The sequence below is a fragment of the Stomoxys calcitrans genome, chromosome 2, assembly GCF_963082655.1.
Source record: "Stomoxys calcitrans chromosome 2, idStoCalc2.1, whole genome shotgun sequence".
Lineage (NCBI taxonomy): Eukaryota > Metazoa > Arthropoda > Insecta > Diptera > Muscidae > Stomoxys > Stomoxys calcitrans.
In genome coordinates, this window is record NC_081553.1 from 144111712 (window position 1) to 144130538 (window position 18827).

The 18827-nt window shown below is 40.8% G+C and overlaps 1 protein-coding gene across 1 annotated transcript in view; it reads right to left on the reverse strand.

The window, feature by feature from the left end:
* The window catches only part of LOC106094996 (probable aminopeptidase NPEPL1), an 80473-nt gene extending 61857 nt beyond the window's left edge, over window positions 1–18616 (reverse strand). Inside the window, exon 1 of the mRNA XM_059362414.1 lies at window positions 18317–18616. Coding sequence (XP_059218397.1) covers window positions 18317–18436 — 120 coding nt within the window. The 5' untranslated portion in view covers window positions 18437–18616. The remainder of the gene's footprint in view (window positions 1–18316) is intronic.
* Between the last annotated feature and the right edge of the window lie 211 nt (window positions 18617–18827).

Genomic DNA, 18827 nt, shown 5'->3' on the forward strand with positions numbered 1-18827 from the left:
GCAACTGATTATATCTTGTAAGTGATTATATCTTCCAAAGACCGTAGACTTGACGTAGTCCCACAGGAAATAGTCTAACGGCGTCAAATCGCATGACGGCCAATCGACTGGACCATTTCGTGAGATAGCATATACGCTCTTTGAGGGTGTGATATATTTAGCTTAGTGGCGATGAACCTAAAACTCCCAACGACGGGAGGAGAGGGGCTCTCTTAATTGAGCTTGGAAATTTACTACACAAGCTGCCCCAAATGCCACACGTCTGCATTCGGAAACGGCACAGCGTCGGCCAAAAGACTTCTGTCATCTGAAGAGTATCTCATCCCCAAAAGAACTAAGGTGAACAAAAGTAATATTGGTCCAAGAACCTTTGCTAATGTCGCAAAGGATAGCTTGGGGTAGAGTGCTGCATACCAAAGAACAATTGGAGTGAGATAGTCAATGAACTGTCATCTGTATACTCCGACGTCCTTACAAAACTCCTTGGGCCTCCTCCAGTTTGTGACGATGCAGGCTGGTATTGGGGCCTATACGAACTAAGTGCCTTCGGGGATCAACGTTCAATTGATATGCATCATAGCGCCCAAAAAAATTAGTACTTGATTTAGTAAAGAAATGAGATATTCCTTCTCGACAAAAGACATACCCATAGGTACCAAGGAGTCCTTCCAAGCTTGAATTCATACTTGCCCCTGGATGTGAATGTGAGGCATGTGAGGAGACCTCCTGGCATACACAGACGACGATGCTAACGCAACTGTTGTGGAAATTCTGTACCCTGACTATGGTCCGTTTTTTGCAGATAAATCTCCACTTTTGTAAAGCCACTACGGCGGCACTAAACGGCCTTCTAATGGCGTTGTTCTTATCCTGGAACCGGGGGTGGGTGGTGAAGCAGTTCGTGGACTACGTATAAATTTCGAAAAATCGTTTGATAAGTGCGTTAACAAGGGTCTTAAAAGTGAAAATACATACAGTGAATGCCATTAATATTCGGTTTTTGTAATTTTTTGTGAATTAAAAATTCAACTTTTTATAAAAAAGTTCTTTTCAATCATTATTTATTACTTACTTTTTCAACCAACAAAAAACAATGGCTCATCTACCCCTTTTTTGAACACCGGTAATATCCGTTCAATTTTATTTTCCCCTTAAAATACAAAATAGTAAGATGACAATACCATACACAAATTTTTCAAAAAGTAGGGGTGGAGACGCGGTGTTGGAGATATTGTGTTCACCGATAGAATGATGGACAAGGAAGCGTATTTACTAATTAAAAATAAACAAAAAAACAAGGCTAATCAAAAAGAAGTTTTAACCACCTTTAAACTAAGGACAATGACACCAAGACTAAATGTTGCATTGTCCAAGAATGCATTGTCCCATAGAAAAATTGTGGCGTTATTGGGATCGACGATTACGTGAGAAACCTATTTCCCCCAAAGAGTGATGTTATGATCAGTAAGGAAAGGCAAAAATCGGGCGATGCCGACTTTCTTATACCCTACACCTACATCTACAGTTCACAAATGACAACATTATTGCAAATCTGACGAACATATATATGGGAGCTATATCTAAATCTGAACCGATTTCAAGCAAACTTCTTAGGCAAGATTGTTCAATAAATGCGCTTGCAGTGGCCATAGAAGCGAAAATCGTGCGATATACATATTGGGTTGCCCAAAAAGTAATTGCGGCGTTGACAAATTTTTTCACAGCTTGTGACTCTGTAATTGCATTCTTTCTTCTGTCAGTTATCAGCTGTTACTTTTAGCTTGCTTTAGAAAGAAAGTGTAAAAAAAGTATATTTGATTAAAGTTCATTCAAAGTTTTATTAAAAATGCATTTACTTTCTTTTAAAAAATCCGCAATTACTTTTTGGGCAACCCAATATATAGCAGCGATATCTAAATCTGGACCGATTTCTAATGGAGAGTCATTAGAAAATCTTTCCTGCCGAATTTCTAGAGAATCGGTTAACAAATTAGAACTTTATTGCAATTTTTTAAAAATCGAACGAACATATACATGGGAGCTATATCTAAACCGATTTGGAACTTTATAGATATTGTGGAAGTCGTTGAGGAAAGAGTTGTAGAGAATTTTGGGAAGATTGTTCAATAAAGGCGCTTGCAGTGGCTCTAGAAGTGAAAACCGGGCTATATCTATATCTATATCTATATCTATATATATATATATATATATATATATATATATATATATATATATATATATATATATATATATATATATATATATATATATATATATATATATATATATATATATATATATATATATATATATATATATATATATATATATATATATATATATATATATATATATATATATATATATATATATATATATAAGTTTCAATCTGGCGATTTGTAATAAAGGGGATAAACCGACCTTTATTACCAGGAACAGGCAGGAGGGACTAGGTATTACCTTTGATCGGAAGATATGAGTGGAAGAATATGCGACTGGGAAGAGTTGGATGACCACAGCTTCTCTGATCGTCGTTATATTATTTTTACCCTTGGAGAAAATACTGTAGTAGTGGTCCCTCGGCTAAACAGAAGAAAGGCGGATTGGGATAAATTTTGGGACAAATTTTGCACCACAATCCCTTCTGGACTAGAAAAGGAGGTGGAAACTACGGAGGATATAGTTATAGTGGTCAAGCGGATCACGAAGGCCCAGAATGACTCGTTTGTGTCAGCATGCCAAGCCAAGAGGCAAACAGCGACCGCCATGTTGGATCCCAGAGCTGGTTGGTCTAAGGAAGGACTGCAGAAAACTCTTCAACAGAGCAAAAGCCACAAGAGCACCACACGATTGGGACATCTATAAGGCTGAGCTAAGAAAATATAAGGGCGAGCTCAGAACAAATCCTGGATAGAATTCTGCAGCTCCGTGGAGGATGCATTTGAGGCCTCTAGGCTAAGGAAGATTCTGTCCTCGAGACCTATTACGGTGGGGTATATCCACAAGTCAGAGAATGTAGGGACAATGTCTAGTGAGGAAACACTAGAACTACTCGTTGATACACATTTCTCGGGAAATTCTCCAACGTGGCGCCAGAAGAGGTTGTCACTGATATGCATTCATCGGAGGCCACTAGGGAAATTGTGTCTAAGCCGAAAATCCTTTCGGCGATAAGAAGTTGCGACTCCTTTAAGTCGCCAGGCCCTTATGATGTATCACCGGTTGAATTAGAAGCTGTGTCTGATAGACTGGTTCCCTGGCTTAAGGAGATATACTATGCCACAGGTATATATGTCATATATACCTGTGGGATGGGGGGACACGAAGGTCATTTTCATTCCGAAAGCAGGAAAACCCTACCACACGAAGGCGAAAGATTTTCGTCCTATTAGTCTGTCATCCTTTATGCTGAATACTCTTGAGAGATTGATAGAAACTTATCTTAGGGCAAAGATCACAGGTGATCGACTGTCGCGGCAGCAGCATGCATATAGTAAAGGCAAATCCATTGAAACAGCCCTTTACGACCTAGTCGGCTACATAGGGGGTTCTCTCGCTGTCAAGGAATATGCAATGGTAGCAATTCTTGACATTGCAGGTGCCTTCTAGGCATCAACTCTACCGCAAGAAAGTTTATTAATAACCTACTTACTAAAAGATGCATTACGGGAGGCTTGGGATCTGTGGATCTAAAAAGGTCAGCAGAGGAACACCTCAAGGAGGTGTACTGTCTCCTCTACTTTGGAATATAGCCATTAACGATATATTATTGTCCCAGCATTCTAAGAGATATACCTCAGGAAGCTCTACGTGCAAAAGCAAAGTGGGCTACTGAAAGTGGTCTGGGTATAAATCCGTGTAGTTCTTTTCAGCAGGAGATACAAGTTGCCTACAGTGGAACCTGTCTCCTTGGGCGGGGAGAATGTTCCATTTACGGAAAACGCAAAATACCTAGGTGTTTTTCTGGACAGGAAACTGAACTTCAAATCCAACATTTTGGATAGGGCAAGGAAGGCCACTCTTGCCCTAAACACCTGCAAGAGAGCCATGGGCAGAAGTTGGGGATTTAGACCGCGTGTCATGCATTGGGTATATACTGCAGTTGTCAGACATATTATGCTATATGGTGTTGTGGCCTGGTGGATGGCGCTTCAAAAATCCACCTACTGCTCAATACTTAACCGGATCCAAAGAACGGCTTGTTTGTGCATCACAGCCACACTGAGGACGACACCATCTGATGCACTGAATTTAATGCTACATCTTATGCCTCTGGACATTGTGGCTACCCAAAATTCACCTGTTCTGGGTGCCGGGCCACAGAGATATCCCAGGAAATTCTAAAGCAGACGAACTTGCGAGACTGGGAACTACCTTACACACTCCACGGACAATGGAATCTGTGGGTATGCCTCTAGCGACATGTAAGATAAGTTTTCAGGACCAGGCCCGAAGGGCAACGATAGATGGTCACAAAAAGGGGACTGTAAGCATTCCAAAACTATGTGGTCTCATCTAAACTTGAAGAGGTCTACTGCTTTGCTGTCATTGGCTAGAACAGACGTCTCAATCATTGTGTCCGTCATAACAGGTCACTGTCTAATCGGAAAACATGCTGACAGACTGAAGGTTGCCAGCAACGGCTTTTTGCAGAAGCTGTAGGGACATCGAGGAAGAAGAGACTATAGAAGACCTTCTTTGTGTGTGTCCCGCACTAGCAGTTAGAAGGAGTTCCCCTTTAGGTCCTCATTTCTTTGAGAACCTGTCTGATTTGGCGGACTGAAAGATGCCAGCAACGACTTTTGCAGAAGCTGTAGGGACATCGAGGAAGAAGAGACTACAGAACACCTTCTTTGTGTGTGTACCGCATTAGCTGTTAGAAGGTTTTCCACTTTGGGTTCTCATTTCTTTGAGAACCTGTCTAATTTGGCGGATGTGGACATTCGCAAGTTACTGGGCTTTTTAAAGCGGTGTGGATAGTGCAACTGTAGAAACTATAAGGCATCTTCCTTCTTCTGTTGCTGTGGTTTCACAATGGACGAAAACGTTTAAGTGAGTCTGATGGCAGACTGCCACTTAAACCTAACCTAACCTAATGCCTAAAAATAAGTAGTTGTTAGTTATCGAATGAGCTTACCTTTCTGGTTATTTGGTAATGAGAGTTTTTGCTGGGAAGACAATACTTTTTATGGAATTCTTCTTTGTCTTCCCAAGCAAAAATTAGTTTTACAATTTTTTTAGCTTAAAACGTAATCCAAGTTCTTTGGTTGAGATTGAACAAAGGCACGTGTTTACGAAGTTTTTTTTTTTGTTTTCATTTTAAACAAAGGAAAACTATAAAATTTACCCAATATTATCTTTACATTATAAAACGTAATAAACCAATCTCCTTTATTATTTTTTAAATATTCTTCGATATTTCGATTTCAAAGTTTTTATATAAAAAATTTAATCTGTTTTAATGAATTGTAACCGATTTTTTCTAATAATTAATTGAAAATTCTCAGTGGAAACCCTGCTTATGATGGATTAGTAGCAATTGATATGTTCATTGTAATCTTTACTCGACAGTTGGGTATAAACCTATTTATTGTATTGTTTTCCTTATCTTATCTTCGTCATTTGTACATGCCAGCCGAAACTATTGAGTGAGCACAATCCCATTATTTATTGGCATGAAAAATTGGCTTATTCGTAGAGAAACATGCTTATCATGCTATTATATGCTACGGTTGCCTTCTATATTTCGGGATTAGAGAACAAGAACAAATATTAATCATCGAAAATCGCTTTTTTTGGTTTTCAAAATATTCCCCATTAAGATCTATACACCTTTGCATGCGTTTCAACCAATTGTCAACGCACTTTTGCCACTCTGATTGAGGTATCTCCAAAACATGCATTCTGAATGCATCAATCGCTTCTTCAGGTGTCATGCAGTTTTTTGAACCGATGTGTGAGAGCTCATATTGTCGTGGTGAAGAGTGATCCGTCTTCGGCTGTTGTTTTCCTGATTTCTTGGAAAACAACTGGCAAACAAATGGTTGTGTACCGCTCAAAATTAGATGTTATACGTTGTTCTAGTGATACAATTGCGACATGTCCAGTTTTTCCGAAAAAACAGACGATCATTTCCTTGGAAGTGCTTCGTGCGCAAGCGACTTTTGTTGGATTTGGCTCATCTTGAATACATTCGACTACTGTTTATTTTCGGGCTCATACGCGTAAATCCACGATTCACCACATGTCACGATGACATAGACGTGTTTCGAAGCACCGCGATCGTATTTTTGGAGCATTTCTTTCGACCAATCGACACTAGCCTTTTTTTTGAGCGATTGACAAATTGTGTGGGATCCAACGCGAACAAATGTTTTTGACGGTTAAATGTTCATGCAATATTGAATGTATGCTGGTCCCACTAATGCCTAAGGTTGTCGAAATCTCACGAAAGGTCATATGGCGATCTTGCAATATCAGTTGGCGCACAGCATCAATGTTTTTGGAACAACAACTGATTTTGAACGACCTTCACGAAATTCTTCTTGGTTAGGGTTAGGTTAGGTTGAAAAGAGGGTGCAGATATTAATCCGCCCCATGCCACTATGGACATACACCTAAGCCAGTAATCGGCATGTTGTGCGCTCTAAAAACTATGAAGTAACATCTAAAAAGAAAATTTTAAGTTAGGAATTCCGTGCTATATACAAATTCCTTAATTGTTTTCAATACCACTCCCCTAAGTTGGTTTATGTCTGGTATTGTGTCTCCACCTAAGTGACGGTATCTGTTAGACGCGAAAGCCGGGCAACGACAAAGGAAATGCTCCAATGTCTCATCATCTTCCCCGATTGCCCTACACATGCTATCACTTGCCGCACCGATTTTACATAAGTGAGCTCGTAGCGATCTTGCAATATCAGTTGGCGCACAGCATCAATGTTTTTGGAACAACAACTGATTTTGAACGACCTTCACGAAATTCTTCTTGGTTAGGGTTAGGTTAGGTTGAAAAGAGGGTGCAGATATTAATCCGCCCCATGCCACTATGGACATACACCTAAGCCAGTAATCGGCATGTTGTGCGCTCTAAAAACTATGAAGTAACATCTAAAAAGAAAATTTTAAGTTAGGAATTCCGTGCTATATACAAATTCCTTAATTGTTTTCAATACCACTCCCCTAAGTTGGTTTATGTCTGGTATTGTGTCTCCACCTAAGTGACGGTATCTGTTAGACGCGAAAGCCGGGCAACGACAAAGGAAATGCTCCAATGTCTCATCATCTTCCCCGATTGCCCTACACATGCTATCACTTGCCGCACCGATTTTACATAAGTGAGCTCGTAGTCCAATGTGTCCCGTTATGATACCAACAGCTATACTGACCTCCTTTTGCTTCCTTTCAGTAATAGCCTCGTCTTCTCACGATCTGGATCCCCCCATAGGATTTTTGCTGTCCTATCGACCGTTTCTCTGTTCCACAATGTTGCATGGGCTCCCTTACCTCGGACTACGTCGACCCGAAAGGATTAATTGACGTCAGTCAATAAACATGGCGGCCAAATTCGCCCTTTGATTTCCCCTTACTCCGTTATGGCCCGGCACCCAAATAATGCGGATTTTCCCATCCTCATAGAAGGCGTTATTCTCCTTCTTACACTGCAAGACTGTTCGTGACCTTACCGTCCTGGTTGTTATTGCCCTTATGGCAATTTTACTGTCGGTAAAGATTTTCACACTCGACGTCCTCGCGTTAGCACCACACCACTTAACGCATTCCGTAATCGCCCAGATCTCCGCCTGTGGTCAGGAAGTCTAAAACTGATCTCAGTCCCTGGGTTATGTAAAATTCAAATATAACTTTTGGGACGAAATTTCTCCGATCGGAAATATAATTTAATTATGGGTACTTTTGATTCAAAAAGCTCTTGGTAGGGGCTAATTCTGGTATTAGTTTGTATCACCTATCTATGACTAGTCCAGCACAGTGGGCCATTATGTTAAATTCAAATATAATTTTTGGGCCGAAATTTCTCCGATTTGAAATATAATTTTAATATGGGGACTTCTGATTCTAAAAGCTCTTGGTTGGGGCTAATTCTGGTATTAGTTTGTATCACCTACCTATGACCAGTCCAGCACAGTGGGCCATTATGTTAAATTCAAATATAACTTTTGGGGCGAAATTTCTCCGAATTGAAATATAATTTGAATATGGTGACTTCTGATCCTTAAAGCTCTTGGTAGGGTCTAATTCTGGTATTAGTTTGTATCACCTATCTATGACGAGTTCACTGCAATGCCGTCTTAAAAATGGGTCATATAGGTCTTCAAAAAATATGTTTGGCATAGAGGTTTGAGGGTTTGCTTATTATTAAGCTTTTTATGGTTGGAAATAAATTCTTTGGCAAGTGATTTAGGTGTGAAAATGCTAAAAATTATTTTTTTATTTAAAATATAAAACAAAGTTAGTTAACAGTGCTCTGTTAAAATGCCAGGTTTGTGTCTTGGCTAAGCTATATTCTAATTTATCTTCACGGGCATTTACGGACAAATTATTGTAAATAAAATCAAAGAAAAGAAAAAAAATCTAAATCGAAAATTACCAAAATTCTTCTGTTACTGTGAAATTTGTAAAGTAAAATCCATTTTTTTTTAAATTGTGGTCGCTATTGGAATGACCCATCGGTCATCCCATTTGGGATGTCGAACAATAATCCTCACGAAAAAATAACAATTGCTCGAAATCGAATATTTTTCGGTTTGTGAATGTCGAATTCAATTTTTCGCCTGCACATAAGAACTCAATGTTTTCATTTTAACATGCTTACCATTTTGGGATTGCCATAGGGTATTTTTCCATTTCTCCTAATCTACTACCAATTTGTATGCACGATTGAGCAACTATGTTGATTTTGTTCATGATTTTCTTTATTTTAATCACATACACAAGCTTAAAACATTATTAACATAAAAATTGTGATGTGTTTAATAAAAAACAAATGGCATCATCCGTTGACATTTACTTGCTTGGCGGGAGAGGAGGAGCCCAACATTATTCAATTACTTTGAGGCACCCCGGCATGGGATAACTGTTAGCACTACACAGGCTGGAAGTTTGAGCTCTTAAATGTGTTGGGTTCATCGTTGTCTCGAGAAGCTTAGCTGTGAGCTACCGGGCGTCACCAGCTTGCGGATTGTGGAGTGCTCCATACGGAGTAGCTGCAACTACAGTAGCGGACAATCAGCGGTATCGAGTGAAGAGTCTCAGTGAGAAGCCGGATGGCACCGGCTCTTGTATAAATACTGAGTGCCAATGATGCTGGATATGACAAGACCAATGACTTCCCTCGGCGATCTCGGAACGAGCTTGCTCATCTATGGAGCTTGACGAAGATCTCCACCTCCACATACAGACATGTGGCAACAACAACTTCGAGGCACAAAGAAGCATTTTTACTTTTGGACCTCCTAGAAGCTCTAATTTGTGTCCAAATTTTCTGAAGTACGCTTAAGAGAGAAGTCTGTAAATTGTTATACACAACCTGATTTGGCCCCTTATTGTACCCTTCACCAGGATGGGGGTTTAATAATTTCGTCATTCTGTTTGTAACATCTCGAAATATGCGTCTGAGACCCTATAAAGTATATATATTTTTGATCGTCGTGAAATTTTATGTCGATCTAGCCATGTCCGTCCGTCTGTCCGTCCATCCGTCCGTCCGTCTGTCTGTCGAAAGCACGCTAACTTCCGAAGGAGTAAAGCTAGCCGCTTGAAATTTTGCACAAATACTTCTTATTAGTGTAGGTCGGTTGGTATTGTAAATGGGCCATATCGGCCCATGTTTTGATATAGCTGCCATATAAACCGATCTTGGGTCTTGACTTCTTGAGCCTCTAGAGTGCGCAATTCTTATCCGATTGGGATGAAATTTTGCACGACGTGTTTTGTTATGACATCCAACAACTGTGCCAAGTATGGTTCAAATCGGTTCATAACCTGATATAGCTGCCATATCAACCGATCTTGGGTCTTGACTTCTTGAGCCTCTAGAGTGTGCAATTCTTATCCGATTTGCCTGAAATTTTGCACGACGTGTTTTGTTATGATATCCAACAACGTTGCCGAGTATGGTTCAAATCGGTCCATAACCTGATATAGCTGCCATATAAACCGATCTTGGGTCTTGACTTCTTGAGCCTCTAGAGTGCGCAATTCTTAACCGATTGGAATGATATTTTGGACGACGTGTTTTGTTATGATATCCAACAACGTTGCCGAGTATGGTTCAAATCGATCCATATTCTTATTAGTGTAGGTCGGTTGGTATTGTAAATGGGCCATATCGGCCCATGTTTTGATATAGCTGCCATATAAACCGATCTTGGGTCTTGATTTCTTGAGCCTCTAGAGTGCGCAATTCTTATCTGATTGGAATGATATTTTGCACGACGTGTTTTGTTATGATATCCAACAACGTTGCCGAGTATGGTTCAAATCGGTCCATAACCTGATATAGCTGCCATATAAACCGATCTTGGGTCTTGACTTCTTGAGCTTCTAGAGTGCGCAATTCTTATCTGATTGGAATGATATTTTGCACGACGTGTTTTGTTATGATATCCAACAACGTTGCCGAGTATGGTTCAAATCGGTCCATAACCTGATATAGCTGCCATATAAACCGATCTTGGGTCTTGACTTCTTGAGCCTCTAGAGTGCGCAATTCTTATCCGATTGGAATGAAATTTTGCACGACGTGTTTTGTTATGATATCCAACAACTGTGCCAAGTATAGTACAAATCGGTTCATAACCGGATATAGCTGCCATATAAACCGATCTGGGATCTTGGCTTCTTGAGCCTCTAGAGATCGCAATTATTATCCGATTTGCCTGAAATTATGTACTACGAATCCTCTCATGACCATCAACATACGTGTTTATTATGATCTGAATCGGTCTATAGCCCGATACAGCTCCCATATAAATCGATCTCTCTATTTTACTTCTTGAGCCCCCAAAGGGTGCAATTCTTATTCGAATTGACTGACATTTTATACAGGTCTCCAACATGTAGTAATATAATAATAGCAGAGCAAATCTTTTCTTATATCCTTTTTTGCCTAAGGAGAGATGCCGGGAGAAGAACTCGGCAAATGCGATCCATGGTGGAGGGTATGTAAGATTCGCCCAGGCCGAACTTAGCAGGCTTATACTTGTTATACCCTCCACCATAAGATAGGGGGGTATACTAATTTCGTCATTCTGTTTGTAACTACTCGAAATATTCGTCTGAGACCCCATAAAGTATATATATTCTTGAACGTCGTGACATTTTATGTCGATCTAGCCATGTCCGTCCGTCCGTCCGTCTGTCTGTCAAAAGCACGCTAACTTTCGAAGGAGTAAAGCTAGCCGCTTGAAATTTTGCACAAATACTTCTTATTAGTGTAGGTCGGTTGGTATTGTAAATGGGCCATATCGGTCCATGTTTTGATATAGCTGCCATATAAACCGATCTTGGGTCTTGACTTCTTGAGCCTCTAGAGGGCGCAATTCTTATCCAATTTGAATGAATTTTGGCACGAAGTATTTCGTTATGGTATCCAACAACTGTGCCTAGTATGGTTGAAATCGGTTCATAACCTGATATAGCTGCCATATAAAGAGATCTGGGGATTTGACTTCTTGAGCTTCTAGAGGGCGCAATTCCTATCCGATTTATCTGAAATTTTGCATGACGTATTTTATTTTTACTTTCAACAAATAAGGTTCAAATCGGTTCTTAACCTGATATAGCTGCCATATAAACCGATCTGGGATCTTGACTTCTTGACCCCTAGAGGTCGAAATTATTATCCGATATGCCTGAAATTTTGTACGATGGATCCTCTCATGACCATTAACAAACGTGTTTATTATGGTCTGAATCGGTCTATAGCCCGATACAGATCCCATATAAATCGTTCTCTCTATTTTACTTCGTGAGCCCCAATGGGCGAAATTCTTATACGAATTGGCTGAAATTTTACACAGGTCTCCAACATATAATATAATTGTGGTCCGAACCGGACCATATCTTGATATCGTTTTAATAGCAGAGCAACTCTTTTCTTATATCCTTTTTGACTTAGAAGAGATGCCGGGAAAAGAACTCGACAAATGCGATCCATGGTGGAGGGTATATAAGATTCGGCCCGGCCGAACTTAGCACGCTTTTACTTGTTTTAAACTGATCTAGTCATGTCCGTCCGTCCGTCTGTCTGTCGAAAGCACGCTAACTTTCGAAGGAGTAAAGCTAGCCGCTTGAAATTTTGCACAAATACTTTATATTAGTGTAGGTCGGTTGGGATTGCAAATGGGCCAAATCGATCCATGTTTTGATATAGCTGCCATATAAACCGATCTTGGGTCTTGATTTCTTGAGCCTCTAGAGGGCGCAATTCTTATCCGACTTGACTGAAATTTTGCACGTAGTTTTTCGTTATGACTTCCAATAACTGTGCTAAGTATGGTTCAAATCGGTCAATGTTTTGATATAGCTGCCATTTAACCGATTTGGGATCTTGACTTCTTGAGCCTCTAGAGGGCACAATTCTCATCCCATTTAGAAGAAATTTTGTACAACGGCTAATCTCCATGACCATCAACATACGTGTCTAAGATGGTTTGAATCGATCAATTGCTTGATACAGCTCCCATGTAATCCTATCTCCCGATTTTGCTTCTTGAGCCCCTACAAGGCGCAATTCTTACCCGGCTGAACTGAGATGTTACACAATGACTTCTACAATGTTCAGCATTCATTTATGATCCGAATCGGACTATAACTTGATATAGTCCGATACCGCGCATAGAACTCGACAAATGCGATCCGTGGTGGGTGTGATCACTTGTTTTTTGCTTTGCATTTTTGCTTTGCATTGTTGACAACTGTTACGATATACATGAACCCATTTTTGTATGGGAATGCTTACCTTTCTGTTCGGCTTGTCGTTCGATAAATTCTTGGTTAAAATGAAATAAACAAACCGAAATCAGTTATTAGTTTTATAGTGAAAGTTTCGTCGAATCAGCCTCAGTATTTTGATAACATTTTTCCATTTGCTCTCAAACTAGTAATCATAATACAATAGGTTATTGTTTGGTTCGGTCTATTGGTTTTAAATGCATTTTATTACCATAAAATATAACGCAAACAAACTGAAAACATTAAGCAACTATAATTGTTCAATCAAACCCATGGCAGCCGGTTGTACGTACGGGATTGACCCGATGGAATCCTTCATCGGCAAGGGCTGCCTCCTCGGTGTACAATACACTGCTACAACAACAGCAACATAATTGTTCAATATTTCAAAAAATAAATTTCGACCAATTTTTACGAAAAACCATCTACATTCTGCTTAAATGATGCCGCTAATTTCTTCTTCGAACTTAATTAAAATCGATCGAAAATCCGGGTTTGATGGAAAAGATGTCCGGTAGAAATTGCTTCCAACTATCGTATATGCTTATAATTTCCATCATGTCATTATAAGTCCTAAAGTTTTCCTGATTTATTGGAAATAAAGTAAGAAAACGAGGTAGAACTAAAAATAAAAACACAAAGATATTTCTACGTTATTGCAGTCGTAAAATTTTTACTTTCTTTGCCTACTAATTGATGTCAAATGACCTAGGGGCAAACGTAGGTTAGGTTAGGTTGAAAGAAGGGTGCAGATATTAATCCGCCCCATGCCACTATGGACATACACCTAAGCCAGTAATCCTAGGAACTACAAAGTAACCTCTAAAAAGAAAATTTTAAGTAAGGAATTCCGTGCTACTTACAAAATCCTTAATTGTTTGCAATACCACTCCCCTAAGTTGGTTCCTGTCTGATATTGTGTCCACCTATGTACCGGTATCTGTTAGACGCGAAAGCCGGGCAATGATAAAGGAAATGATCCAACGTCTCATCATCTTCCCCACATGCCCTACACATGCTATCACTTGCCGCACCTATTTTGCATAAATGAGCTCGTAGTCCTATATGTCATATTATGATACCGAAACTATATTGACCTCCTTCTTTCTTCCCCTCAGTAATAGCCTCGACTTCTCTCTATTCGGATCTCCATAGAATTTTCGCCTTCCTAACGACCGTTTCGCTGTTCCACAGTGTTACATGCGCGTTCTTCGACCACGCCCTTAACTCGGATTGCGTCGACCCAAAAGGCTTCGGGTTAACTAAGTTTATTGACGGCAGTCCTTTGGCCTTTACTACAAAATCGTCTGCTTTTTCAATCCCAATTACTCCGCTATACGCCGGCACCCAAACGATGGATTGCGCCATCCGCAGAGAAGGCGTTAATCTCCTTACACTCCAAGACTGTTCGTGACATAACCGTCCTGGTTGTTATTGCCCTGATAGCCAGTTTACTGTCCGTAAAGATGTTAAAACTCACCGTCCTAGCGAGAACACTACACCCACTCATGCATTCCGTGATCGCCTGAATTTCTGCCGAAGGATCGTATTATGGTCAGGCAGTCTAAAACAGATCTCAGTCCCTGTGTTCTCAATGTAGACCCCAGGCCGACTCTGTCCTCTAGCTTTGATCTATCTGTATAGCATGATCCTCCCAGATGGAAAAACCAGGTTTCTGGCAATCCAAAACTGTGCCTCTGGCAGCAGTGTCTCGCACTCGATCTCAAGTGTCATCTCAGGCATCCGATCAGAAACCTCTTGCCAATCCATCGTCGCCTCGATTATACCGCGATGGTATGACCTGCTCCTATTCTCTATCCATTCTCGCATCACCTTAAGTCTCATAGCCGCAGTCGTTGCCTCACACTTAATCTGTATGTCAATGGGTCGGATATCTAGAATAGTCTCCAGTGCCCTAGTGGGCATGGTATTCATCGCTCCGCCTATGTCAAGAGACAACATGGTCTCTGAACTAGAGCTAGCAAAATATCGAGGGCACTATCGATATTTTATTTTTTGTCTGAATATCGATTGATATTTTTCTATCGATACTATCGGTAAAGTTAATTTTTTGCGAAATTGAACAAAAATAAGCGATCCGATGCCCTATTAGATACATTGGCCCTATAGAGGCTAAAATTTTAAACAATGATTTCTCTCATGACTTCCACTTGAGAGAACGTCGAGTATGAACAACTTTATGAGTATGAAAAATCAGGGCGGTAAGATCACGAACAGTCTTGGTATGTAAGGAGATGCGCATCGTTTGGGTGCCTGGCCATAGCGGAGTAACTGAGAATGGGAAATCGGGAACAGTGTGGCTGTTGGTTATTTAAAGGGGCCAATAACTCGCCTTGTCATATCGCGCATTATAGACGCTCCATGCAAAAGCCGGTGCCACACCACACCTCTCACTGAAATTCTCCGCTCGATACCGCTGGTTGTCTGCGACTGCCGTTACAGCTACTCCGTATGGAGCATTCCACTATCTGCAACCTGTGGACGCGCTCGGTAGCTCGCAGCTAAGCTTCTCGTGACAGCAATGAACACCATACAGGTCGAACCTCGATGTTCCAGCTTGTGTGGTGCTCACAGTTATCCCGTGCCGGGCCTGGCTTAGGTGTATGTCCATAGTGGCATGGGGCGGATTATTTTAACCTAACCTACTAAAATATGCAATACGGCAGGCCTGGTATCTGTAGATCTGAAAGATGCGCCAGCAGTACCTCAAGGAGGTGTAGTGTCTCCTCTACTTTGGAATATAGCCATTAACAATAATCCCTGGAAGAAAAAGATGTAAAAGTGGTCGCATATCGCGGAGGCAACCGTAGCGCAGAGGATAGCATGTCCGCCTATGACGCTGAACACCTGGGTTCGAATCCTGGCGAGACCATCAGAAAAAAAATGTTCAGCGGTGGTTTTCCCCTTCTAATGCTGGCAATATTTGTGAGGTACTTTGCAATGTAAAACTTCTCTCCAAAGAGGTGTCGCACTGTGGCACGCCGTTGGGACTCAGCCATAAAAAGGAGGCCCCTTATCATTGAGCTTAAACTTGAATCGGACTGCACTCATTGATATGTGAGAAGTTTGCCCCTGTTCCTTAGTTGGATGTTCATGGGCGAAATTTGCATTTGCAGTGGACGCATATACTGATGACGTGCCTATTGCGGTTACGCGAAAATTTCCGACCACTCTAAGAGATATACCCCAGGTAAGCAGTGTCGGAGATATCACCCCACCTTGGGGAATTCCCTGTTTCACTCTACGGTGCGTGTACTTCTTATCCCTAAATTCCACAAATGACTGGCGACCACATAAATAATTAGCGACCCAGCGTTTCAGGCCTGGCTGGGTGGACGGTTTGGCGATGTCCTCAAATAGTTTGGCATGGTTGACCGCGTCGAATGCCTTCGATAGGTCCAGTGCCACGAGGACCGTCCTAACACATGGCCTGGGCGGATTGAAGTCACGGCAAATGTGTGCGGTGATGGCATGGTTGGTTGAATAGAGGATAGGTGGAGGATAGGTGGAGGTTAAGCCGTGCCGGAGATATCATCCCACATTGGGAAATTCCCTGTTTCACTCTACGGTGCTTCTACTTCTTATCCCTAAATTCCACAAATGACTGGCGACCACATAAATAATTAGCGACCCAGCGTTTCAGGCCTGGCTGGGGTTGACGTGCTGGCGACGTCCTCAAATAGTTTGGCATGGTTGACCGCGTCGAATCCCTTCGATAGGTCCAGTGCCACGAGGACCGTCCTATCACATGGACTGGGCAGATTGAAGCCACGGCAAATGTGTGCGGTGATGGCATGCAATGTTGTGCTATGCAGTCTTCGAAATCCGGACATTGTGTTATCCTTGATACAATGTTCCAGACAGTGTGAATTACACCATGTCTGAGCCACTTTTTGATAAAAGCCCTGATAATAGAAGTTACATAGACTTCTATACGGATGGTTCCAAACTAGACAACCAGTTGTGTTTTTTGGTTGTACTCTAAAGATCTAAAACTGATCATATCGAAAAGGTTACCCGACCACTGCAGTGTGTTGTGTAGTGTAGTGTAGTGGAATGGCTAAGATATAATATCATAATGACGACTGGCATAAATATCATCTCAGACAGCCTGGTAGCCATTAAATCCCTGAATAACGTAATCTGAACACAAAAGAGATGGCTGAAAAGTTCAAAATTCACCTGTTCTGGGTGCCGGGCCACAGAGATTTCACAGGGATTTGTAAAGCGGACGGGCTTGCGAGAGTAGGAACTACTTTACACATTCCAGAGAAGCTTGAATCTGTGGGTATGCCTCTAGCGACATGTAAGATAAGTTTTCAGGATCAAGCCCGAAGGGCAATGAATGATAGATGGCACAAAGATGTGGCTGTGAGCATTTTAAAACTATGTGGCCTCATCTAAACTTGCAGAATTCTCCCGCTTTGCTGCCACTGGCTAGAACAGACGTATGAGTCATGTCCAATCGGAAAACATGCTGACCGACTGAAAGTTGCAAGTAACGACTTTTGCAGAACCTGTGAGGACATCGAAGAAGAAGGATCGTTCAACGGTAGGAACTAGAAGGCATCTTCTTTCTTCAGCTCCTGTGGTATAACAATGAACGTCTGAGTCTGATGGCAGACTGCCACTTAAACCTTACCCAACTTAGGCATTCAGACATCGACGTGGCAGGGTTAGCCAGAAATGAGGCAAAGAAAATATGTTGCTTTCGCTGGGCATCTATTTAGGTGATTGATTCCATGGGGTGTAGTGCCATACTTAGGGCAGATATTTGTATGTTTGTAGTATCGTCTAACTTTGAACGATACGATTTTAATGTGTTACACCATCCGGATCTCCGTTGGACCATAGCAGTGCTGGACCTCCTGGACAGGTGCATACCATAGAAATAGGCGTTCACAAAAAGAAAGCAGCGAAAGCATAAGAACGTCCTTTTAGAAGAAATTTAAACTTTTCGGCAAATAATCGTCAACGGGCCAGACAAATGCCTTGAAGAAATCCGACATGCAGCACAATCTATCCTTTAATATTCTATAATAACATAGCCACAGCCACAATGTTAACACATGAAATTAGACAAATAAACCATCTAGCAGGAGAGACACTTTAAATACAATCTGAACATAGACATGATCTCAGTGTGTTTGCCTGCCCAAGTTTATTTTTAGAATAAAATGTCAGCATCTGAATGTCTAATCAGGGGTATGATGAGAGTAGCTGCGTGTGACACACGATTTAATACAAAGCACTGATACATAAAAATTTTAGCAAATTTTAAGAAATTTCAGCCAGTGAAAAAACAAATGAAAATACTAACCTTGAAGATGTCCGTTGCTCTCCACGTTGTTCTGCGTAAAACAATTCCAAATTCAAACAAAGAGAAAGATAATGGTTGTGTGACCGTTTTGTTTAAATTCAAAAGAGACTTTAATGGCATGTGAGAATACCACGATTAATGTTCGATTAGCACTGCACTATTTTCTGATTTCCTGACATGTGTTTGTTTATAAACAATTCAATTTAACAAGACATTTCTTTATACAAGCCAGCAATGATTCTGCTAATCTCAGCTGCAAGCCGGTATTTCGGAATTTTGACATTTTCTCGACCAAGTATTGCCATTTCTATATAAATTCAAGAGAATCAAAACAATAAGCCAATTCATGGTTTAATTAAGAAGGTTAAGTCCTAAAACCGTATACGACCAAGACATACGGTCTGCTTGGTATATCTAATATCGTAAAAGTGGCTCAGATAGATTCATATAAGTTGGCATGTCGAATGCAAAATTTTAATTCTTTTTTGTTCCTTCATAAATAGAAAATTAA